At 42.1% G+C, this 25,928-nt stretch overlaps 1 protein-coding gene and 1 long non-coding RNA gene across 3 annotated transcripts; one reads left to right on the forward strand and one right to left on the reverse strand.

Annotated features, from left to right (window-relative positions):
• The first annotated feature begins 636 nt into the window (after positions 1-636).
• LOC120932510 lies at positions 637-15,787 on the forward strand. Of its 2 annotated transcripts, XR_005748003.1 has the most exons (6): positions 637-1,021; positions 1,111-1,218; positions 9,939-10,096; positions 13,506-13,577; positions 13,703-13,809; positions 15,569-15,787. It is a non-coding gene; the product is annotated as an uncharacterized LOC120932510 (long non-coding RNA). The 2 variants fall into 2 exon arrangements; XR_005748002.1 differs by having other exon boundaries at positions 638-1,218.
• LOC120932509 lies at positions 11,929-16,351 on the reverse strand. The gene is made up of 5 exons (XM_040344959.1): positions 15,965-16,351; positions 15,563-15,732; positions 15,360-15,428; positions 13,716-13,775; positions 11,929-12,597 (listed from the first exon to the last, which is right to left on the reverse strand). Exons 1-5 carry the CDS (start codon positions 16,204-16,206, stop codon positions 12,221-12,223), a joined length of 918 nt encoding a protein of 305 aa, XP_040200893.1. The 5' UTR covers positions 16,207-16,351; the 3' UTR covers positions 11,929-12,220.
• Positions 16,352-25,928: the final 9,577 nt, after the last annotated feature.

A 25,928-nucleotide genomic window follows, 5' to 3' on the forward strand; every position in this document is an offset into this window, starting at 1 on the left:
AAATAAAATACGTGCAAGACAAAGGCAAATACCTGCATACTATATCATAATGAGCTAGTATGCATAGCATACTAGCTCATTATGTAATACCACTGATCGGCGAAAACCTCGCTGCGGTGGCCGACACAACGGCTGGCGACATGTAATCCCGCTGTTAAACGTGCAGGTTTAGCGTCTCTGGGCAATCACAGCGCAAAACCCGGAAGTAACTCCGGGCCTACATGCTGCTGCCCGATGATGTGTCGGCCACTGCAGCGGGGGCTTTGATCGCAGGTGAGTATTACATAATCAGCTTCTATGCTATGCACGCAGGTCTGCCAGTCCTGGCATGACCACCTTAAGAAAATGCACGATCGTTCTAAATTATCCCCTAAACCATGAATGGAGGTATTTCAAGCACCTACATACAGGTAAGCATTAATATAGTCTTCCAGGTAGCTAAAAGTACTATATATTTATTCATTTCTGTTGATATATCTATTTTGAATCCTGACATGCACTATGTTTGTTTTTGTTGATTTTATTATTTCCCATCACATCTTACAACTTGCAAACGTTTGAATTGAAGTAGATCTATGCATAAGGGTAATAATAATAATAATAATAATAATAATAATAATAATAATAATAATAATAATAATTAATAAATAATAATAGTTTTTGTTTACATTCACAAATCCAATATCTACTACCACCGTTTGCAAGAATGTTATCAACCCAAGCTGGGGTTAGTTTGTTTATTTTTCATTCGTTTTTGGAGTAATGTTTTGACTCCTTGGCTCTGAAATTAAGCCACAAAAAAAAAAAGCTACCATTCCATAAAGAAACCTACTCCACAATTCCACGGCTCGCAATACTCCCACAAACACTGGGGCTCTCCTCCTACTGTGCTCTTGCTGCAGTGCAGACTGCTGCCACCTGCCCTCAAAGAAGAAATATTACAGTTCACGTTTGGAAGACATCTCACCACACTATGGATTTAATCCTGGTTAAGTATGTTGCCTGTGGCACCCTTAAACACGTGAGTGGCTTATCAATTTTCCCCTACTCACCTTCCATCATTCCATTAATTATTTCTTCTAATTTATATCCCTCTCTCTTTTTTTGCAGTTGCAATTTACTGACGTCATGTCTCACATGCATGCCTAACATTGGACCTGGATGTGGATGAGGAGGAAGCAAATAGAAAAACACATGAGGTTTTTTCAGCACTTCATAGTAAGTATTAAGACTAAGGCCCCGTACTCACGACCAAACATGTCTGCTGAAACTGGTCCGCGGACCAGTTTCAGCGGACATGTTCGTTCGTGTGTAGGCAGTAACGTACAGAATTCCAGCAAACAATCGTCGGCCAGACCGTTTTCCAACGAACAACTGTTTCCTGGTCTTGCTTTAAAACAGTCTGCTGGAATCGTGTCCGTCAGACATGTTCGGTCGTCTGTACACAAAAGCAGCGTACAAAAACCCCGCGCATGCTCAGTCCAAATGAGGAGACGGGAGCGCTCGTTCAGGTAAAACTCGCGTTTGTTTGGGATATGGCACATTCGTCATTAGAAACCTTTTATTCTAGCAAGAGAACAATGTCTTAAAAAGGCGCACTAAACCACATTTTCAAGCCTCGTTTTATTAATTCTTCTCTTGCTAGAATAACCCCGTTCTCTTGCTGATGCAATTTCAATAGAGTTGTCCCATACTGAAATGTCACATTTCTTGCTTGTGATGTAATCCTTTAATAATGTTTTCTATGCCAGACGTGTGTTTTGGTTGGTGGTCCTCCATAATTTTTAGTAGTCATTTTTGTAAAGGAATGTGCATTTTTTTATTTTTTTTTGTTGTTTCTAGTTATGTCACCATTTAAAAAATTTTTTTTTTACATGTTTTTTTTTTTTTTTTTTTTTTTTTGGTGTTTCATTAGAGAATATTAAACCATGTTGGCACACCAAATGTCCCCCCCCCCCCCAAGGAGTGTGTCCTTTGTAAATTACCCATTGTATATTTATTAAAGGTTTGCTGCCTAATAATCCCCACAGTATAACAAACAATAGACATGTTTTCAAATGAAAGCAAAAAGCCTTTTATTCAGGCAAATGTCATCACAAAAAAAAAAAAGAACGGCAGCACTAGAATAGATAGCAAACTATATGCAAACTTGCATTTCCAACATGGTGAAGGATAAACTTCCAAGCCTCAGGAGCCAAACACAAAAATATGAAGCAGCAGCACACAAACAAAGGAACCCAAACTGTGGTAGTACAAACAAGATGTCCTTTATGTGGAAGGAAATGGAAGGCAGAAAATCAACGTTTCCTCCTCTTTCCAGCCTTCCCTCCAGGCAGCCTTCCAGCGGATCGAACACGGGGTCTTGCAGGTGGGGTCGATGTGGCAGCAGGAGGATGGTGTTCCGCAAGCCGGGCCGGGTCACATAGCCCAGTGTCTGGGGTCAGCAGGCCCCTCTGCATCCACCAAAGGACCTGGTTCATCAGGGCCTTTGCCAGTCTTCTCTGGTCCTCCTCCCCTTCATTTAAATCATGGGCCAATGAGGCACTGAAGGCCTCTGTGGGGTTGAGGGGGGCCCTCATGATGGCGCTTGCCTCCTGGATCATGCGGAGGCTTGCCTCCTCCACAGGCCTCAACTGCCTCCTTCGGCCTGATGGCCTCACCTGGGGGGGAGAAGACTGGCTGGTGGTGGTTCTCCTGGCCGGGTGGACCTGCTGCAGGCCACTGGGCCCAGCCTCCTCCTGGCTGCCACTGACCCCGGCCTCCTCCTGGCTGCCACTGACCCCGGCCTCCTCCTGGCTGACAGACACCTGAGGATCTGCCACCTCCTGGCTGATCTCTTCTTCCTGTGTGGAAAAAAAATGACATTTTTTACAATTTCGCTAAATAAAACCACACTCATTTTCAAGTTTTTCGTTTAGTATTTTCTGTTCATTATTACTTGAATACACTCTACTTCTGACCCCTGCAGTTGTCATCTCTGACACCTATTTGTCTGAACACCTTTTTTTTTGCTTTTTCCCAGCTTGGTTTTTTTTTTACAATATCTAATCATTAATCCACCAATAATTATTTACGCCAGAAATATAGAGGAAACTACTATACCTCCTCATCGAAGGGTGGCAGATCTGCATCTCTGTCAGCCAGGCCCTCTTCCTCCGACTCTGCAGGGCTGTGGTCATCTGGGGAAGGTCCGCTGGAAGGTAGCATGGAGGAAAGGTTGGAAGAAAGACTCGACATCGTTTTCCTGCCTTCCATTTCGTCCCGCAAAAAAGCCATCTGTTTATAATACCACAGTTTGGGTTCCTTTGCTTGTCTTGCTGCTGCTCCCGATTTTTTGCTTTTATTAGCTTTGTATGCTCTCCTGTATGTGCTTCTGAGGTTGGCAAGTTTATCCTTCACCATGTTGGCAGTGCATCCTGGCACCCAAGTTTGCATATAATTTGCTAGCTCTTCTAGTGCTGCCGCTCGTACCTCTTTATTGCAATATAAAGAGTGCTTGGAATTCCACAGGATGGGCGTCTCCTGATATTTTTGGAGTAAGGCCTCTATAGATTCCTTGGTTTGTAGGAGGTCCATTGTAATTTTTCCAAAAATATATTTCTTTTTGAGTCTAGATTACAAAAACATAAACCACAGAAAAATAAATATTCCAAAGGATCAGCGTTGACCTTGATCTAATATGTGTCTTCAAATTTATTACCTATATCTAATTTCAAACACAGTCTCTCTTGTTTAAACAATGATTGGCAGCTCGGCCGCATTGCTTGTACCAAACATTGATTTGCTAGATGCAGAGCCATTGTTCACATTGCAGTAAATATTTTTAATATAGAAAAATAAACAATGCTTACAAATGACAGTTTTCATCTAGGCACTCTTTCATGTGTAAATCTCATGCCCCTGACAATGGATGACATAAAAGACACTTCCTAATGACCTCTGTACAACCAACACTTGAACAATACTTTGCCTGATCTGAATACACCATTCAAAAACTTGTCAATGAGGTACAGCATTGTTCACATCTCTATTTTGTGAGGTGTCCAAAAGCATTTGGAAACCAAAATAACATTGTGGTACCCCATAGACAGAATAGCTTAAAAAGGGTGCAACCAACAGCCCAAACCCCCATCCCATGTGTCTACATTTTCAAGGCCTCTGCTGATCACATTTTTAATTTCCTTACCTTCCTGTCTCTCGCTCCTCGTTTCTCACGCTCGCCTAATTACCGCGTAAGATGCGTAATCACGGCGTAAACCTTTTAAACACTCCGCGTATTTATTAAACCCCGCCCTCGTCACCTTTGCGAGGCCCCTAATCAATGAGTTTAGGAAATATGGCGTTAACTGTGTATGTTCTGGATGCGCTCGAAGATTCTCCGCGTAACCGACGTAAACACGTTGTTTGCATTCTCTACACTCCGCGTATGTATTAAACGCCGCCCTCTTCTCCGCCCATGGCGTAAGAATTCATCTTTTCCACGCCCAGAATCTCTGTGGGAAAGGAAAGATGGCGATGTCACACGAGCGGGCACGATGCTCTCATGCCACAAGTGAAGGGACAGAGGCAGGGACGTCCCGATCAAGGCAAAGAAGATATAAAGCCACTAATATGCGGTTCCAGGAAATGGTGGAGTTAGTTTACATCATGCGAAAGAAGGACTATGATGGTGAATTAGGGCCATACAAGACCCCTAACCGCCGAAAGGCACATATTATGGACAAGGTGGCGAGGAGAATGCAGAGGATGTTTGGGATCACCAGGTCCAAGGAACAGCTGAGGAAACGATGGTCAGACTTAAAATTGAGGGAGCCACATCAGATGAAGAAAATACTTAAAATTCTGCGTAAAAGTAAGTAAATATATATTGGGGTTGGGGGGGGGGGTGATTGTCTGCAATAATGTGTTGCCATGTATATTTCACCATCTGCCTCCTTGGCCTGCTTGTAATTTTAAAGACATGTTGTCATTTATTTTTTAGGACATAAATAACTACATATTTACAAATAGTGTTCTTAGTAAACCACGTAACATCACATAGTTTCTCAGAAAGGCTCGGTTATTCCAGGAACAACACACCTGGACATGGCTCACTGGCCAAAAACTTTGTTTGTAAACATTGTGTAAAAGCTAGTTCTAGAAAAAAAAAGTATGAGAATGGGAAAGGCAAACAGGATTCATTCTAAAAACAGTGGTAATAAAGCAGATGTTTTCACATCTGCAATGCAGAGCACCTGTGTCTCCCCAAATCAAAAATGGGTTTTGGTAGGGTCTCCCAGAAATACAGTTTAGGGGGGACATCCATGTGTGTCACTTTGCTAAAAAGGGGCAGGATCAGAGCTTGCCATATAGAAGTAATTGCAAAATGTAGGTTTGGTGAAAGATAAAAGTAACTAAATGAAAGCATCTTCTAAGCAATGTGTGCGATTTATGCTCTCCAATATCTGTGTGCTGATGAGTCTACATTTTTTTTGGTTTATTTCAGGGGAAAGAAGTCGCCAGCATTTGGAGGAGGCAGAGAGGGCCAGACAAGGCCAAAATCTGCCATCTCAACATGTGGAGGAGGAGGAGGATGTGGAAGGAGAAGAAGATGTGGAAGGAGAAGAGGATGTGGAAGGAGAAGAGGATGTGGAAGGAGAAGAGGATGTGGAAGGAGAGGAGGATGTGGAAGGAGAGGAGGAAGGAAGAAAGGAGGAAGGAAGAGAGGAGGAAGAAGTAATTTTGGACTTAGAAGTTATAGCAGATGAAGGGCAAGTGGCGGAAGAACAATTTGGCGAATTGAAAGAAGGTGGATTGATGGATGAAGGAGGAGTCCAAGATGATGGGGAAGTGGTGGAAGAAGGAGGAGTGATAGAAGATGATGGGGAGGTGGTGGAAGAAGGAGGAGTGATAGAAGATGTCGAAGAGGTGGAAAGGAGAAGCCCATCAGGTCAGTGTCACCCTAGCTTGATTCAAAAAAACATATGTAGATAGGCCTCATCGAAAAATAATGTTGTAAATGCCATTTTTAATTTTTTTTTTAGGGGAGGAGGATGGTGTGCCAATATTTTCACGTGCAAGTGCTGCTATAATTATTCAGCAGGTAATGGAGTGCAGCACTGAAATGCACAATATGCGTGAAAGGATGGTTGTCATGGAAGAGAATTTAACAAATGTCCTTTTGGAATGCTGCACGGAAATGGACAATATGCGGCAAAGAATGATGGTCATCGAATCTAATTTTAAAAACATTATTGACATGATGGGCCGTGTCAAAGACTGAAACACCCCCCGCCCATCCCCCGCCCCACAAACATTTTTACAGTTTGAATAATGAATACGCCAAAATTTGAAGATACACACACAGTGTGCCAACATGTGCTATCTGCCATCACAGAATATCTAATGTCTGTGCTTTGTGGGTCCAACCCCCTCCTCCATCCTCAAGTAGTTGAGAGGAAGGGTTTGCTCCCACAGAACACAGACATTGATCACCCATGATGTCAGATAGCACATGTGGCCATTTGTCTGTTGAACCAATGACATTTGGCGAGTTTGCACTGAATGTGTGTATCTTCCAATTTTGGCGTGTTCCAGTGTGAAAGCACACCATGACTGACTGCTGTTGTGAGTTTTTATATTTTTGGAATTGGATTTTGTTACTTTTTGACCATGTTGAACATTTTGGGATACTATAAAGTTTAGACCATAAAGAATAAACAACGCCAAAAAATTTAAAATATATATATATAGAATTATAAATCTCTCTAATCACTGAATTTAGTGAAGTAGAGATTTGACTCAAAAATCTCACCTAAAAATTTACTTTTAGAAAAACACACCAAAAACAAAAAAAATGGTTAAAAAATTATTGTTTTTTGTGCATAAAAAATATGCCCAAAAAAAAAAATTAAGGCGGTAAACACCCCACCAAAAATAATCTATATATATATATATATATATATATGTAAACAATAAATCTAACTATATTTGATAAAAAAAAAAGTGAACTTGTTAATAAATGTATAATCTGCATAATATTTTTGGTTGAATTACCTGAAAAAAAAAAAATTATAAAAAAAATTTGTAGACTCCTAAGTACAAAAGCAGGGAGTAATGAAAAAACTATAAAATAATTTTTGGGGTCATGAACAAGCAAAAATTAAAATACTTGACCTCAAAATTTACAAATGGAGTTGCTTCTTATTTCTAGACTCAATACCCTGTTTGTAGATGAGTGAATACTGTGCAAAATGTGGTTAGTTACTAAAAGTGGAGAAATCAATTATGCATTACAATTGAAGAAGTTAGTTAGAGAACCAGGAAGACTGAAAAAGAGAAAAAGCATTAATGACAAACAACTGTATAAAGTCCAATGGTCTAATTATTTATTATTTTTTAGAATATTCCTTTCTTTGGGGGCCGAATTAGAAAGAAATATGATCTGGCATAGCAATGGCCCCCCGACCCATGAAGTACTCAACATATTTGTCGCGTACCTCACGAGCTGATTGGGGGGCCAAGCCAGCGCGACCAGTGTCCAGCCCGGGAAGGGGATCTGAGGGTAGTCTTGCCTCAGAACCGATGTCGGGTAGGTACGTCTGGGAGTGCCTGCGTAAAAAGTTGTGCAAAATGCAGCAGGCAAATACAACGGTGTCCAATTTATATTCCGCCAGATGTATCGATGTCCTGAACAGGCGGAACCGGTTGGTGAGTATCCCAAAGGCATTCTCGACTACCCTCCGAGCCCTGCCCAACCGAAAATTAAACACACTCCTCTCTGAGGTGAGGGTCCTCTGGGGAAAAGGCCGCATGAGGTGAGGACCAAGCCCGAAAGCCTCGTCCGCTAGGAACACAAACGGAAGTCCTTCCACATTATCTTCATCTGGTGGCAATGCCAGACCACCAGCTTGGAGACGATCATAGAAATCAGTCCGTGCGAACACTCCCCCATCAGACATCCGGCCGTTCTTCCCCACGTCCACATATAGAAACTCATACTGTGCCGACACCACCGCCATCAACACAATACTATGATAACCCTTGTAATTATAATAGTAGGACCCCGAGCGGGGTGGGGGCACAATGCGGACGTGTTTCCCATCTATTGCTCCACCGCAGTTTGGAAAATCCCACCGCTGGGCAAATTGGGAAGCCACAGACTGCCATTCCTGTGGTGTGGAGGGTAGCTGTGGGGACAAACAAAAATAGAGATTTAGTACTTTGTAACAAAAACATCCTACAAGCATCCTTGTGACAGTTCACAGTATTAAAATTGCATTAGAAAAATGTGCATGGAGAATTTGGGAAATGAAATATATAGGGCCACTTCATTAAGAGACTCCACAGCCCTCTGATGGGGACAATAAAAGTTTGAAGGGGGGGGGGGGGGGACACAAAAAACAAAAAGTCCTGTTTTAAAAAATGGCAAGGTGGGTTTGTCCCTAGGATAGCATGCTGGACAGGTTAATATTGGGTAAGGGACAAATATGCAGGTAGGCCAAGAATAAAACATGTAAAGCTTATATCAACATGCATAGGGAGAAAAGGTAACGTTAGTTAAACACACAGCATATCTGGGAAAATAAAAATAAAGTTAGTTGGCCACATTATTACAGCCAGGAAACTTACCTTAATATACTCCTCATGCATAACTTTGATGATGGCAGCACACGTGTCCGGTATGATGACCCCAAGCGCCTGCGGAGAGATGCCTGTCGAGAACTTGAGGTCCTGCAGGCTCCTCCCAGTCGCCAGGTACCGCAACGTGGCAATAAGCCTCTGCTCGGCCGTGATGGCTTGGCGCATCACAGTGTCCTGCCTCGTGATATAGGGGGACAGAAGTTCCAGCAGACTGTTGAATACGGGGTCCGTCATGCGGAGAAAATTCCTAAAGTCATTAGGATTATTCTCCTGGAGTTCCCTAAGCAGAGGCATATGTGAGAACTGGTCACGCTGGCGCAACCAATTCTTGGTCCAGAAACGCCTCCGCCCCCTGTTTCTGGCCAAAGTACTGGACAAATGAACATATCCAGCAGCCATCCCATAAACAGCACCAACTCGCGAAAATTGACGCTGCTGCTCCATCATGGCTTCAAACCGGCCGGCTGGTCAGTCAAGAACACACTGAAACAGAAAGCACTCGCAAATCCAGCACTACCTGCGACAAACGCGTGACAAACAGATACGAGCGCACAGGATGCAACTGCTAAAGCAGAAACAACCTGCTAGCCTATAGCCGAATGACAACTACGTTACCGCAAGCACACGCACTGAACCCGTGAATACACGCTGTCAAAGCCTGGAGACCGAGAAGCGCGAATCAGCTCTAACCAAACCTTCACTAACACGAGCAAACCCGTAACTAGCAAAAGAGGAACAGAGGGCGGCGCCATTAACTTTGGTCTTCCCCTTTATAGTGACGTCGTACGTAGTTTACGTGCACGCGTTCCGGTACGACGGGAATTTGGTCCTCTGGTGTGTACACGCCAGCGGAACAAAACACAAATCAGCCTTGTACGCCGGAAACTGTCGGGCAGACAGTTTCCAGCGCACAGATCCGGTCGTGAGTACAAGGCCTAAGAGTAAACCCCACTTAGGATGTTATAATGATATACTTGTATGACTTTTTTTTTTAAATAAATCACATTTATTTGTCATTGTGTGTGAGTGAGTATGGGGTTAGTCTGTGTGTTTAAGGGTCAATGTGAGTATGTCTGTGTTTTTCTGTGATTAAGTGTCTGGGTCAGTCTGGCTTTGTTTACAAGGCACTTCATTTATTGGCCAGTGTGTCTGTCAGTTAAAGTGTGTGTCGTCTTTATGGGTCAGTGTGTGTCACTGTGTATATGTATATTTTAAGTGGGTGTGAGTAAGTATATTGGTGTGTGTCATGGAATGCATAATGTGCAAAAATGTTATTTTGATGTATATATGGAATACAGTTGTGTTACTTATTTTAGGTTTTTTGACATCGAAATAATTTCTTCTATGCCATTGTCAGTGTATCACCTCCACACTTCCCAGAGCTACAAATCTAAACTCATGCTTTATCTTGGCCCTGGTATTTTGATTCCATTCTGACCACCAGGGATCTGAATGCTGCTCAGCTCCATGCAAGGTAAGAACAGGGAGACTGGGAACTGTATTATCTTTTGGAATAGTGATTAAAATTCCATTGCAGCGAAAGCAGATATTTTCTCATTAGTTTACCGATCGGCAGGGATGGACTGGCCACTGGGACTACAGGGAGTTTCCCGGTGGACCGATGGCTCAGTGGGCCGGCTTCAGTGACAGCAGACCGCCGCCCCCCTCAGCTCCTCTGTCTCTCCCTACCCACAGCGCTCACCTGGGGGGGAACAAAGAAGCAGAGGGAGGACCAGAGGAGCAAGGGGGGACGACAGAGGAGCATGGGGGAGGGGACGGACAGCTGATTTAACAGCTATGGCCTGGGAGTTTCTCACTTCTGCCTAATCTTGTCCCATAAGGGGGGGGGGGGCACCAAACTGATTCTTTGCCCCGGGTGAAATAATGTCTAGCTTCCCCAGTGGTACTGCCTATAAGAGTACCAGTACCAGCCGTTCTACTCTAATAAAGTAGAACGGCTAGGGGCTAGTGAAGGGGGAGAGGGGGCTTGGGTGGCCGGGGGGGGTTGCGGGAGTTGTCCTGTCAAAGTGGGCCAGTCTGGATGAAGTCCAGGGCCAAATTTTTGTCCCAGTCCATCCCTGCCGATCGGGTACATTCTCTGCCTAACTCAGCTCTGCTGCATACCATTTGAAGATACAAAATTGCAAAATGCCTCCACGTGTCTTTACAAGATGTGATAGTGGGATACATGTTTTTCCCTAATGTCTACTTATATTGTCCTCCGCTACCTCCCTAGCCCCTCGGTCTATAATTTTTCACCCTGGCTTATTCCAGTATCCACACTCCCACTGCTGTTAGTATCCCCCCCCCCCTGCTTCCTGTGTTGTTTTACTGTCCACTAACAGTGGGGAAACATTAAAATATAAATGAATAGTTTAAGGTAGACTGTGTGGGCCAGATTCACATAGAAGAGCGGCGGCGTAACGTATCATAGATACGTTACACCGCCGCAATTTTTCATCGCAAGTACTTGCACTTGCGATGCAAACCTACGCCGGCGGCCTCCGGCGCAAGGCGGGACAATTTAAATGGGCGTGTGCCATTTAAATTAGGCGCGCTCCCGCGCCAGACCTACCGTGCATGCTCCATTTCCGAACTCCCGTCGTGCATTGCGCGCCGTGACGTCATTTTTTCGAACGGCGACGCGCGTAGCGTAATTCCGTATTACTGGACGGCTTACGCAAACGACGTTATTTTTAAAATTTCAACTCGGGAACGACGGCCATACTTTTAGACAGCAATACGCTTGCTGACTAAAGTTAGGGCACCAAAAAAAAAAGACTAACTTTGCGACGTGAAACTAGACTAGCGGCGACGTAGCGAACGCTGGATCAACTGTGGGAATGGAGTTGGGTGTATAGGATTTTACTGTGTTTTTTATTTTTGTTTTTTTATTTTTTGTGGTTGAACTGGATGGACTTGTGTCTTTTTTCAACCTGACTAACTATGTAACTATGTAACTATGTAACGCGAAAAACCGCCGTCGATCGCCGTAACTCCTAATTTGCATACCCGGCGCTGGTTTACGACGCAAACTCCCCCCCAGCGGCGGCCGCGGTATTGCATCTTAAGATCCGACAGTGTAAAACAATTACAGCTGTCGGATCTTATGGCTATCTATAGCATAGATAGAACAACAGATACAACGGCGAATCAGCAGATACGCCGTCGTATCTACTCTGTGAATCTGGCCCTTAGAGTTTGAAGTTCGGAATAAAATACTATTGTGTGTGGGAAATGAATACATAATAATTTAGCAGATAATGTGATGATGTATATAAATAAATAATAATAATAATAATAATATTAGACCAAAAATAGTTTTATATTCACAAAAAAAAAAATATTTTCATAGAAATTACAAACACACATGCTGGGTAGGTGTAACTTGGCAGCATAAGAAAACGTTTCTACCAAAATCAAGGAACAGTAAAAAGATCGATTCTGCATAATAATTTGCGATGAGATGGGCAGAGGAAGGTCTAGCCTTCATTTTTCAAAACGTCTTTGTTGGTTATATGTTCATCGTAGCTCCCAGGCATTGGAGCAATGTGTCTGGAAATATCTTCAAGTAAACAAAATATACTCTGTCCAATGCCTAATTGTGTTGTTGGCTTGCCCGGGCCAAAATTATTTCAAAACTCTCAGTTTGCTGCCTGCTCAACTGATGGGTAAGCCGGGTAAGCCTTTTGACCTTTCGTTGTAGTTTTCGGTTGTCACACCTTAATTCTATAAGCTCCCTCAGAATGATCTCCTGCACAGTTGGGAAAGGCGGTACAGCAGTAGGTGGCATCAGGGCATGGGGTGGCTGAATGAATGAACCTTGTCCTCTGTGCTCCTCCTCTGGGCCGGGGGAGAAATCAGGAGTCTGGGGAATGATAGGGGTAATCTCTGGCTGAATCTCCAGCCTCTCCAAAAGAAGAACAGGAGAGTGCGGGCTGCACTGTACTCTCCTCTCAGGGTGGTATTGCTGATCTGAAATAGATAAGATAGGCAAAGTTTGATGAATGATGAAAGCGTTCATAGTAATGAATTTATTCAGATTAGACTTTTATGTAGTAGTAATATTGAATAATGGAGCAAATGAAAGATTGAGTTGGGGAGGGGGGATAAGTTGTATTAATGATTGAGAGAAAACAAAAAATCAATTTAAACTTATTTAGGTAAATCTACACATTGCATTTATATCCTAAAGTTAAAAAAATTTAAAAGGTTATTTAATAAAATAACCTTTATAGAAGTAAATAAATACAATATAAAAATTGCAGAAACAGAAAATGCCTTAAACAGAAAATCTTTTTTCTTTATTAGATAACATATTTATCAGCATATGACACGCACATTTAACTCCTGAAAAGCTTTCTGTTAAAGACGGAAGAAAGAGTGAAGATAATGTTGAAGATAAAGTTCTTAAAGGGTCCCAGTAGGTTGCAGGAAAAAAGGGCATATGTCTTCTAAATTTATTATCGTAGTATTTTTGATATCCTACTGCAAAAACCTTTGTAGCGCTTTTATACCCACTAAAAGATAAAAAAATACCTGTAAAGCAAAGGCATAATGAGCTAGTATGCACAGCATACTAGCTCATTATGAGCTAATAACCTTGTAAGTAATTTAGTGTGCCGTGCTAGGTTTGCAGGGCGAATATCTTCTAAACCATACAGGTTATAGAGATATTATGTATAGATATTATAGGCTTAACGGTAGTTTAAAAAAAAAGCGCAAAAGAGCTGTTGAACACCTTTCAATAAGGGCTACTAAATTCAAAATCATTAAAAGAACCAAAGGCAGAAAAAAAATTTCAACACGGTGGAGTTCAGCAAAAAATCTTTGTGATAGGAATGAATCTCTGACATCACAGCCACTCTCATTTATTTCCACAGTTTGCGCAGTCCTCCTTGATATATCAATCCCCCTTCAAATCACAGTGTCCCTTTCACAGTCACGTTCTAAAGGTATGAGGTGTCATTTTTGTACGAATTTTTAAATTGAACTTTTAGGTGTATTACATGAAAATGCCTATGTGTAAATAGGGTACATGATGATAATGGAGTTAGTGCTGTGTCCTGTTTCTTCCCAGATCATGCACTTACCCTGAGGAGGAGCAATGGTCCTGCCAGAAGCCGATGCTGGAGGGTCTTGAATGCAGCTTTCTGTTAAAGACGGAAGAAAGAGTGAAGAGTCAAGGTAATGTTCATGAAAAAGTCAACAGCTGTATTTACAATTTTTGCCTGAGATATGTCGTATAACTACAATATTTTCTACTATGAAATCAAATATTCAACCAAAAATGGACTGAGGAAATGTAAAATATAATCAGAAGTTGCTGATGTGTTAAAACAGATGTTACATTTCTGGCAATTTTTAAGATTAACAAAATATATGTAAAATATGCTATCAAGTATCTACATATCATTTACTACAACCCCCATATACATAGTACCAGGGCTAAATTAGCTACTAGCCAGGCCTCAAGGGTTACTAGCCAACAGTTAGTTGCCACACCCAACCCTTAGCTTGCCCCACCCCTAATTCAACCCCTAAACACGCCCTCATAAATTATCTCATTAAATGACACAAAATTGTTTTATGCAGAATAAAATATTAAAAAAAAATATTAACACCAACTTTATCCAAAACCACCAATGAAGCCTGCCTGTGCCCACCTATGTAGCCTGTGCCCACCAATGCACCCTGTGCCCACCATGCAGCCTACATGTGCTGCAGGTAAAGAGCGATAAACGCTTTCATTTCAATTGATGTTTTCCCGCTACTAAACAGCCCTGCCCCATGGCCAGGAAACTTTAATTTACAGATCGCCCGTCCTGGGATTGGACAGGATAAAAGTCCCGGAGGAGGGGATGTATGTGGCAGCAAGCGGCGGGGAACACGGCAATGTCAAATCAAAGCTGTTATCGATGTGTTCTCCTCTCTCTTCCCCCCCTGTGATCGATGAGAGAAGGACTCCCTTTCAAACTATGCTGTTGGCGGAGCTCTCACCCCTTTCTCGGCATCCCTCAAAATCTAGTCACAAAATGAAAGCAGGCAAGTTTGAATTTGGAAGGGTGCATACATACTACTACTATACCCACCTTTTGATTTAAAAATCACATTTCTTACATCAGCTTCCTCAGAAGCTGATGTAACCTTCAGAACCTTCAGAACCTGATCAGAACCTTCACATGACAGTTTCCCCTTCACAATTATGTTCTGATCTGAACCCCCTTCACAGTGGTAAATTTCACCCACCTTCACAGCACATGTGAACAGCTGTGTTCTCTGTCCCACCCTGCAACTTGACCCACCTTCACCTAACAGCCCCACGCAGCTCTGCCCCCGTCACAATTCAGCATCCACAGCTCTGACCTTGCTACCTTGCTTGGGCACACAGAACCGTAGACACAATAAATACTATAGTGGGTGGAGCAGAAGTTGCTGAAGTTATCCAGCATAATGTTGTTTGTTAGGGCCGCATAGCAACCAACCAATCACCTGCTGGTTAATTTTAAAAAGTTCTCTTCAGCTGCTCTATTGCTGCCCACTATTTTGCATTGCTATTTTTTCGGCTCACTGTGCATAACGAGCCTTCTGCTCTCGACTGTGATAGTGAAAGCTGAGTAGCCAGGGAGACAGAAACGGCACCTAATTGTCTCAACTGTGACGGTCTGCATGGCACAGTGACTTGGTCCAAGTAGTAAATAGCAGTTCATTAGATATCCTTTGTGTTGGGTACTCACCACCAGAATGTTGTTGATAGGATGTACTTGGAGTTGGAGCTGATCCTTCCAAGGATGATGTTTCTTGATCTGGAAAACATGAATGTAAAAAAATAAAAATAAAAGTCATACATGTGTAGTCATCATAAACAATAAGATAGCTTTACAAATATATTATAACTGCAATATATATAAATTATAATGATATATTTAATTTTCCTCACCACCAGCTCTATGATTTTGACCCCTGCTGCTGAATCCAGGGACATCCTCTGCCAGAAGGACATCTCTTAGCTCCGCCTCCCACTCTCGCAACTTGATAGGCTTTCCTCGGTTTTGTCCTAGTCGAAGCCTCTGCATCTTCTTTGTAACCGTTGCCCGACAATCATAGAACCTGCAAATGTACATAAACATTACAATTACATTAATAAAAAAACAAATACTTAGATTAATGTTTTTTGAAAACCACATTTCTTTTCACATTGTGATGGTTATATGTATACTGTTCAGCATGTGGCTGTGACAAATAATTTTTTTGGTTACGTTGAACTGTTACTTTTTTGTTATTGACTACAAAACTGTGTATTTTTTACACAAGAGTGAAAGAATATTTTAATATTAATTACCTGTGTCTGACGCCATTGGTGGGCCTGTGAAACTTGGAGACCGCATTCACGGAGTCCCGGACTCGTTCCCAGGCTGCTGACTTCTCAGATGCTGGCACGGATTGGCAGAAGAGTGTCACTTTTTCTTTTGATACTGCAGCAACCAATGCAGCATTCTCCTCTTTGGTATATATGGGTCCCCTTGATTTCTGTCTCTTGGTTCGCTTGTTCTGCTGCACATCTGAGTCCGCACTATCTGACATAGGAGGGGCCACATGTCTCCTTTCTTTGCCATGCTCCCGCTCCACTACACCTCCACATTCCCTTCCATGCCTCGGCTTCACTCCACACCAATCCTCCCCTCCCCGCCTCCTCTCCCCTCCATGCCTTTCCTCCACTACCCTCCTCTCCTCCCTTTCACGCCTCTTCTCTCCTCCACGCCTTTCCTCCACTACCCTCCTCTCCTCCCTTTCACGCCTCCTCTCTCCTCCACGCCTTTCCTCCACTACGCTCCTCTCCTCCACTCCACTACTCTCCTCCACGCCACTCCTCTCTTCCCCTCCATGCCTCCTCTTCTCTCCATGCCTCCTCTTCTCTCCATGCCTCCTCTTCCCTCCATGCCTACTCTCCCCTCCATGCCTCTCCTCGACTCTACTCCTCTCCTCTCCTCCACACCTGTCCTCCACTCCACTCCTCTCTTCCCCTCCACGCCTCCTCTTCCCTCCATGCCTCTTCTCCCCTCCATGCCTCTCCTCCACCACACTCATCTCATCTGCTCCACACCTCTCCTCCACTTCACTCTCAGTCACACCAACAAGTCTCACATCAACACACTGACTAACACCAACATTCTCACTCTCAGTCTCAACACTCACATGTCCATTCTCACTCCTATACATGATTTTAATTGCCCAAAAGATAGCAAACCAGTGAAACCACCACACAAAAACAAGTCGAAATTCGACAAGCCCACCTCTGCCCTGCTCTCTGTTCCTCCCTCGCCAAACCACGCACTCATACACCGTCTCAAAATGGAGTCCAGGGGCGGAGGCTATAAGCCGCGCATCGAAAACGAAAGTAAAGTATGAGATTTTCGAATGGTTAAGATTTGCTGCGATGTACTTACGAAAGTACGAATGATTTACAACACACATTAGCAGCGTTAGCGGAGCAATTCTGACACATTGCGTAAAATAACGAATTAAGGCCCGATTACAAATTTACTAAAACAATCTTACGAAAGTAATAATCAGTCAGTATCAGTAAGACCGTCAAGTAGTCTATCGCAGCCAAGTTAGATTTACAAAATTACAATGAGTAGTGTGTTGAATCAACGTAAAATGTATTTTAACTGAATTACGAATGCACTAAGATCTACTAAAGCACGTTTTTACAATCGAATGAAACAAGACACGAAAATACGAATGATGATAAAACAACGAAGATCTATTTCCTACGAAAATACGAATGCGGCACGATGGTAAATATAATGTAAATACGAATCTAAAAAAACGAAAAATATACCAACGTAAAAACGAATAAACAAATAAATTCATTCAAAAAATACGAACGAAGCAGAATACAAAACATAACGAAAATACGAATCTCGATTCAACGAAAAATAAACTAACAAAAAAAAACGGAAACGGAAAAAAGAGTGTTACGAAAATACTAAAGAGTACGAATACGATAACTAACGTCTTACGAAATTACGACTCGTTACGAATCACGATAAACGAACAGAAACGAAACAGAAATAAACGAAAATTTTTGCTGTGCACATGTCTAGTCTGTGATTTAAAGAGTTCCTCTATTTTACACATGGCATGGCGTCCCATGGTGCTAAAGCAGAATGGACAGACGGTGCTGTGACCCCATGCCATGTGTAAAATAGATGAAATATTATAAAGACTTTGGGCACACTCTACAGGAAACTTCTATTTACAATATAGATTAGCAAACAGTGACATACCTTGAGGATCAGGACATGAAGAAGTCAGCCTCGGGAAGAGAAAACTGGGGATGTTATAAAATCACATTCTAATTCACTTTTATATACAAGCAGAAGCCTTTAGATGGAGGCTGTACATTTTAAAACACTGGGAAGGGAAGCAGCACTGTCACTGGCTGCGTGCCGCTGATGATTTTCAGCCTGATTTGTGGGGAGCACAGGGGCTTAATGGCCGCCATCAGGAATTATGGGGCCACTTACACAGCTTCAGCAGAGAACCGGGATGGGGGGGGGGTGCTGCCGCCTAAAAATGAGAAGCAGGGGGGGGGCTGCCGCAAATTTAGAAGCGGTGGGCCCTTTACAAAAAAAGAAATATAGAAAGAAATAAAGAAAAATATATATAAAAAAAGGGGTGTAGCCATCCGGGGCCCTGGGGACCTCTGGGCCCTTTAATAAAAAGAAAAAAAGAAATAAAAAATATATATAAAACATATATTTAAAAAAGGGGGTTGCCATCTGGGGCCCTGGGGACCTTTGGGCCCTTTATTAATAAATTTTTTTTAATAAAAATAAATTACAAAAAAAAGGGGGTTGCCATCCGGGACCTCTGGGCCCTTTAATAAAAAATAAAAAAATATATATAAAAAAGAAACATTTATATAAAAAAAGGGGGGGGTTGCCATCCAGGGCCCTGGGGACCTCTGGGCCCTTTAATAAAAAAAATATATATATATATATATATATATATATATATATATAAAAAAAAAAAAAAAAAAAAATAATATATAATAATAATAATATCCCTGGGGACCTCTGGGTCCTTTAATAATAATTATAATAATAACATTTATATATATATATATATATATATATATATATATATATATATATATATATATATATATATATATATATATATATATATATATATATATATATATATATATATATATAATAAAGAAATATATAAAAAAGTTTTTTTTATATTAAAAAAGTGGGGTTGTCATCCGGGGCCCTGGGGAACTACGGGCCCCTGGGGACCCCCGGACCTCTAAAAAAAAATTGTCCCTTTAATAAAAAATAAAATAAAAATATATTAAAAAAAAATATTTCTTTTATTTAAAAATAAATAATAAATAGGAGGTTGCCATCTGGGGCCCTGGGGGCCTCCGGGTCCCTGGGGACCCCTAAAAAAATTGTCCCTTTAATAAAAAGAAAAAAAATATATTAAAAAAAAATTATTTAAAAATAAATAAAAAAAGGGGGGGTTGCCATCTGGGGCCCTGGGGCCTCCGGGCCCCTGGGGGCCTCAGGACCCCTAAAAAAAAAAAAGGGGGTTGCTTTGGGCCCCCAACAGTGACCCAGGGCACCTGCCCCATTTGCCCTGCGGTAAAGACGGCCCTGGCAACATGCAGAGTGCAGGGGTCAGGAGTGAGTATTACATAAAGTGCAGGGGTAAGGAGTGCATTCAGTGAACAATGCTATGAACAATGCTATGAACAGGACAGCAACTGGAAGTGACCACTGATCTCAGATCAACCACAAAAGACAAAGGAGACTTCCCCCTAATAGAAAAAAAAGGGCAGCAAAGGGGTTGGTTTGAATGGTGGGGGGTTTCCATTACATAAACACTGTAGCTTTTCTGTACCCCCTTCTTTAATAGTTAGGAGGGGCTTACCCAAAAACAAAATCTTGTTTGGTCATTATATAGTTCAAAGGCCACACAGGTTGAAACAAAGTTGCTCGATTCCCCCATCAACACAGTCAGGGCAGGTTACCACCACAGTTTCTGCATTCTGGGTGCATTTCTGCATGTTTTTATGTGTTCCTTTTTTTTTTATTATTATTCTTCATCTAAATTGAGAATATATGAGGACATATAGATGTGTTCCATGCAGAAAAAATGCAACATGTTCTACGTTTGTTGACTACACTGGAACAAACTGCACTAGCGTGAATGAAAGCCATTGCAACCCATGTTAAAAACTGTCCATGCATTTTTGGTGCAGAGAAAAAACACACTGGACTGCATCTGGTTTGAACAAGCCCTCAGTTTTGATGGAGGAATCCCTCCAACTGCGCTACTGTATTCTGACAGCGGAAGGTTTCCCAGCCATCAGAATACATTGATCACTGCCAGCAGCTTTGGCCACTGGCAGTGATCACACAAAAAACTTGACAGGTTGGTTGGACTAAAATCGATCGATGGATTGAGTTCAGTCCAACCAGCCTGCCCATAGACTGATCAAAATGTGTCTGGTTCCTGCTGAACTGGCCAATTTTCATTTTTTTTTTTAAAGGAATTAGATTTGTAATGCTGAAGGTGAATTTACACTTTATAGTACTGTAATAAAAGTTTCAAAAATCACACAGTTCAAAAACAGTTAATTTTCTGGTGCTTACTAGGTGACAATAATGATTAAGCTATCCATCAGTTTGCTAAAGCTGTGAAGAGGAAATTGGCAGACATTTACTCATTTGGTGATGTTGTATGAAGATTAGGCCATTTTGGAATTCAATTTTTCACCTCTGCTGGGAACAAGTCGAGTATCAGATTAGGCCAAAAATTGTATTAGCATTATTTATTTCTTATTACTACAAAAGATTTGTAACCTCAGACACTGAAATCTCATATAATCTTTAACATGTTAAATTAAAAAGGAAGTAACGGCACAAAAAAAAAAAAAAACATGCAAGACTAAGGCATAATGAGCTAGTATGCATAGCAGGAGAGGAGAGCCAGAAGAGCCGAAGAGGAAGATCCAGGCTGCTCTGTGCAAAACCACTGTACTGAGCAGGTAAGTTAAACATGTTTGTTATTCATAGAGAAAAAAAAGAGAGACTTTAACTTCAACAGTTTTCTGCAGAACCTGGTGGTTATGCCATTAAGGTCCTTGTGTAGACACTTTGGGTTACAGGATTACAAGGCTTTGGGCTGGATTCAGAAAGATCAGCGGATCTCTCTGATGGCGTAACGTATCTCAGATACGTTACGCCGCCGTAAATTTGGGCAAGTTCCGTATTCAGAAAGAACTTGCGCCCTAAGTTACGGCGGCGTAACGTATGTGGGCCGGCATAAGCCCCCCTAATTCAAATGGGGATGTTGTTGGCGTGATTTATTTAAATTTAACATGACCCCGCGTATTTTAAGTTTTTTACGAACGGCGCATGCTCGAAATTCCGGTGCAAATCGTCAATGCTTTAGACGTGAACGTAACTTACGTACAGCCCTATTCGCGAACGACTTACGCAAACGACGTAAAAATTTCAAAATTCGACGCGGGAACGACGTCCATACTTAACATTGCGTACGCCTCATAAGAGCAGGAGCAACCTTACGCCGAAAAAGCCTAACGTAAACGACGTAACAAAATAGCACTGGGAGTACGTAAGTTTGTGAATCGGCGTATCTACCTAATTAGCATATTCCTTGCGTAAATCGACGGAAGCGCCACCTAGCGGCCAGCGTAAATATGCAGCCTAAGATACGACGGTGTAAGACACTTACGCCAGTCGGATCTTAGGGAAATATTGGCGTAACTGATTCTATGAATCAGGCGCATAGATACGACGCCGCAACTCAGAGATACGACGGCGTATCCTACCTGAATCCGGCCCTTTGTCTCTCACTAAGTTGCTCTGCTGAAATGTCACCCTCCGTCTCCCAATGTTGGCAATGAGTGGTGGTGCACATTACATAGGCATGGTCCACAGTTGTCACTTGCCCTGAGATATCACAAACAGCAGTTGCTGGGTTGCATGTAGACATGAAGTGAATGCAAAGAGGCTGCAAGAGACCAGCAGGTATGCAGCAAAGGATGTAAATAGGTGAAAACAGTATCATGTAAAAAATAAATAAATAGAAAATAAAAAACAAACAAACACAGCAACTGTGAATTTGCAAACTAAGGGATATACTTAGTGATTAAATGTTTGGTGAATGTAACATTCACTTCAATCATTTCCTGTCTTTGGGCAGTTTTCAAATTTCCTGGACATGAAGTGGTTATTGACAGCTTCACTTCAAAATGCTTAGATAGATGAGGCTAAAATATCTTCTTACCTGAGCCTTTGTATTTCCAGCCGTCCACAGGTGCCATCATTTTAAACCAAAGCTGCTGTGCGGTGAAACACAAATATTGCTGTTCTGAAGTTTAAGGCATAGAAAAATCTGTGAAAGGCTTGAAGCGTTTCATGGTCTGAAATCCACTTCCTCAGAAGCAGATGCATGTGTCTCTACAAAAAAAATTGCAACAACAACAATAAAATCTGTCTGGATAAGCTAAGATGATCTGCACCTAAAGTGAGGGGTAATAATGCTCACAGATGTGAATATAGACCTTGATAAGTTTTTGAATCTGGTAAGAAGATATTTCAATGACCTTGCACATTATCACTTTATGGACTTTGGTGTTTCATATATTTTGTATATATTATGAATATATTATATATTTTGTGTAATATTTTTTTGATTTATGTATTATAATTCATTTTGATTTTTGATTCACATTTTTTATTGATTTGATAAGGCAGTACGACACATTTTCTTATTATGTTTCTGGTTGTTGCTGTGTACAATGTGGTGAGTGCTGCTGTCAATTTACTCATTACATTTTTAATCAATTCGCACATACACTAAGTGCATCATTTTTCCATATTTACTGTATATATACCCAATTATTATAAAGACTAAAATGGCTTCAATTCTGCATGAGCTTCAAATAGATAAAAAGAACAAGAAACTGCGCTAAGAAATTTGACAAGCTTGTGAAACCCATAGAATAGTCTACAAGCACATATTGGAAGCGGCGACTCTCCTGTGTAACAATAGTACAGTGAAAAAAAAATGGAAAAAATATAGAATCGCACTACCTTAAAGCATACATAAATCAAAAAAGCTCTAATAAACACCAAATAGTGAAACATATGTGGATTTTGTGAAAAATAACCAAATAGATCATAAATGGTTAAATACTAAATTATGAAAAACCTGTAAACATTGAGTGAATAAGTTCATATAGTGTCCAAACAAACGTGAAGTCCATATACATGAGAGGAAATTAATAACTATCCACCCTTGCAAACCTCTTAAAGTCCATCAATGGATGAACACTCTTCAAACCCTGGTGAACAAAAACTAATGTGAGATCCACCATTAATGGAGAAAATCACTGCTTACCAGTAGGGATGAGCCGAACACCCCCGGTTCGGTTCGCATCAGTTTGCGCAAACTTTAGAACCCCATTAAACTCTCTGGGACTCAAACGTTCTAAATCAAAAGTGCTAATTGTAAAGGCTAATATGCAAGTTATTGTCCTAAAAAGGGTTTGGGAACCCAAGTCCTGCCCCAGGGAACATGTATCAATGCAAAAAAAAGTTTCAAAAACTGCTGTTTTTCTGGTCTCGGCAATATGGATGAAAATCATTGAGAAAAATGGCATGGGTCCCCCTCCAGGCCATTACCAGCCCATTTGGGTCTTGTATGAATATTAAGGGGAAATTAAAAAAAGGAAAGGCGTGGGGGCCCCAGGCCCTATATACTCTGAACAGCAGTATACAGGCGGTGCAAACAAGACAGGGACTGTAGGTTGGTTGTTAGGTAGAATCTGTTTGTAATTTTGAACTGGTACATTTTTAAAGTGTAGCTCCAGCCAAAAAATCTATTTTTAAGCTTTTTGGAAAACATAGGGAAGGGTTATCACCCCTGTAACATTTGTTTTGCAGTCTGTGCACCTGTTCAGAAGATTTCACCTCACTTTCTGTCCCAATGACAAAATGTTTTTTTTGAAAATGTGGGTTTTTTAGTGAAACAAGGATTGGTGATAAAGCATCAGTGGAGAGGAGACACCCTTTTCCCATATTAAATCTTACAGGAGAGAATTTCCCTTCCTAAGGGTATATTTTCTCTCACTTCCTGTTGTCTCCTTCCGTTTGCAAGTAGGAGTCATTTGTAAGTTGGAAGTTTGGAAGTAGGAGCCTGCTGTAAATACTCTTCAGAAATGTGGGTGTTTGTGTTGGTGTTGCCACAACACTGTAAGCCCTCACAGTTAGTCTTGGTGGGCGCTGGAACGCCCTGCTGTGAACTATTATATTAAGAATTGTAATTACATTGTTGAACAGTGGTAGAAAAATTGGGCCTTTGGTGGTGGTGGTGCTGGTGCCACAACACTGTAAGTCCTCACAGTTACTCTTGGTGGGTGCAGGAATGGGCCCTGCTGTGAAATATTAGATCAAGAATTGTAATTACATGCCCCTGTTGAACAGGGGCAGAAAAATTGGGCCTTTGTTGGTGGTGGTGGTGCTGGTGCCACAACACTGTAAGTCCTCACAGTTACTCCTGGTGGGTGCTGGAACAGGCCCTGCTGTGAAATATTAGATCAAGAATTGTAATTACATGCACCTCTTAAACAGGGGCAGAAAAATTGGGCCTTTGTTTGTGGTGATGGTGGTGCTGGTGCCACAACACTGTAAGTCCTCACAGTTACTGTTGGTGGGTGCTGGAATGGGCCCTGCTGTGAAATATTAGATTAAGAATTGTAATTACATGTACCTGTTGAACAGGGGCAGAAAAATTGGGCCTTTGGTGATGGTGGTGGTGGTGTTGCCACAACACTGTAAGCCCTCACAGTTACTCTTGGTGGGTGCAGGAATGGGCCCTGCTGTGAAATTTTAGATCAAGAATTGTAATTACATGCCCCTTTGGAACAGGGGCAGAAAAATTGGGCCTTAGGCACTGGTGCTGGTGCCACAACACTGCAACCCCTCACAGATATTCTAGTTGGAGCACAGGAATGAGCCCTGCTGCGAAGTATTGCATCAAAATTTTAATTACATGCCTGTGTTAAACAGGGGCAGAAAAATTGGGCCTTAGTGGCATTGGTGGCGGTGCCCAGAACCAAAAATGTTCTTACAAGCTATCAGCATGATCATTGAGGAGGAAGAGGATAGTCACTCAGCATAACAGGATAGTCACTCAGCATCAGCATAGGCAGTCTTGAAGGGATCTGACAAAAATATTCGGTTACATCAGCATCAGGTGCTTGGTAGCTGGTGGTGATCCAAGAATGATTTATTTTTATGAAGGTCAGTCAATCGACCGAGTCGGTGGACAGGCGCACCCTGTGACCAGTTACAAAGCCTCCAGCAGCACTGAATGTGCCTTCCGAAAGAAAGCTGGATGCAGGACAGGCCAGTAGCTCAATTGCATACTGTGCAAGCTCTGGCCAATGATCCATCCTCAAGACCCAGTAACTCAGAGGATTCTCGGTGGGAAAGGTGTCCAAGTCTGATCTTGCCCCTAGGTATTCCTGCACCATGTACAAAAGACACTGGCAATGGTTGCTGGAACCGATCATACCTTGGGGCTGCAGACTAAAAAATTGTCTAAACGCATCGGTCAGGCAGCCACCTTCTCCACCACTCCTTCTTTGACTGACCGAAGCCTCAGCAACACGTTGTCCAGGACCAGGGTTTGGTAACCTCCCAGTCTCTGGGAGCGCATTGCACAGACCTTTCTGCAAGGCCTCCTGAAGATGTTTCATCCTCTGCTCCTTCTGCGACGGCAAGATAAGGTCTGCAACCTTACCCTTGTAACGTGGATCAAGGAGGGTTGCCAGCCAGTAATGATCCCTCTCCTTGATAGCACAAATATGAGGATCCTTCCGCAGGCTTTGCAGGATCAGGAAGACCATGCAGCGTAGGTTTGCTGAGATATATACGGTGCAGAGTCCTCTGGGTCACTGAGGACGACAGGATGCGCAGCCACCTCCTCCCAGCCACGTACAAGTCCATGTGTTTCTTGGGACTGTATTTGAACCCTTGAAGACTGCTGCTGATGCTGAGTGTTAGGCTCCACCTCCATGCTGACACAATCCTCTTCCTCCTCGTCCTCTTCCTGTGTGATAGGCGGGCCAGCAGGAACACTGTCTGGAAAAAGGGGGCCTTGAGAGATAAGAGAGTCCACCTCTTCCTCCCTCTGTTCTGCCTCAAGTGCCCTGTCCATTATTCCACGCAGCGTGTGTTCCAACAGATGGA

This window comes from Rana temporaria, chromosome 3 (assembly GCF_905171775.1).
Source record: "Rana temporaria chromosome 3, aRanTem1.1, whole genome shotgun sequence".
Taxonomy (NCBI): Eukaryota; Metazoa; Chordata; class Amphibia; order Anura; family Ranidae; genus Rana; species Rana temporaria.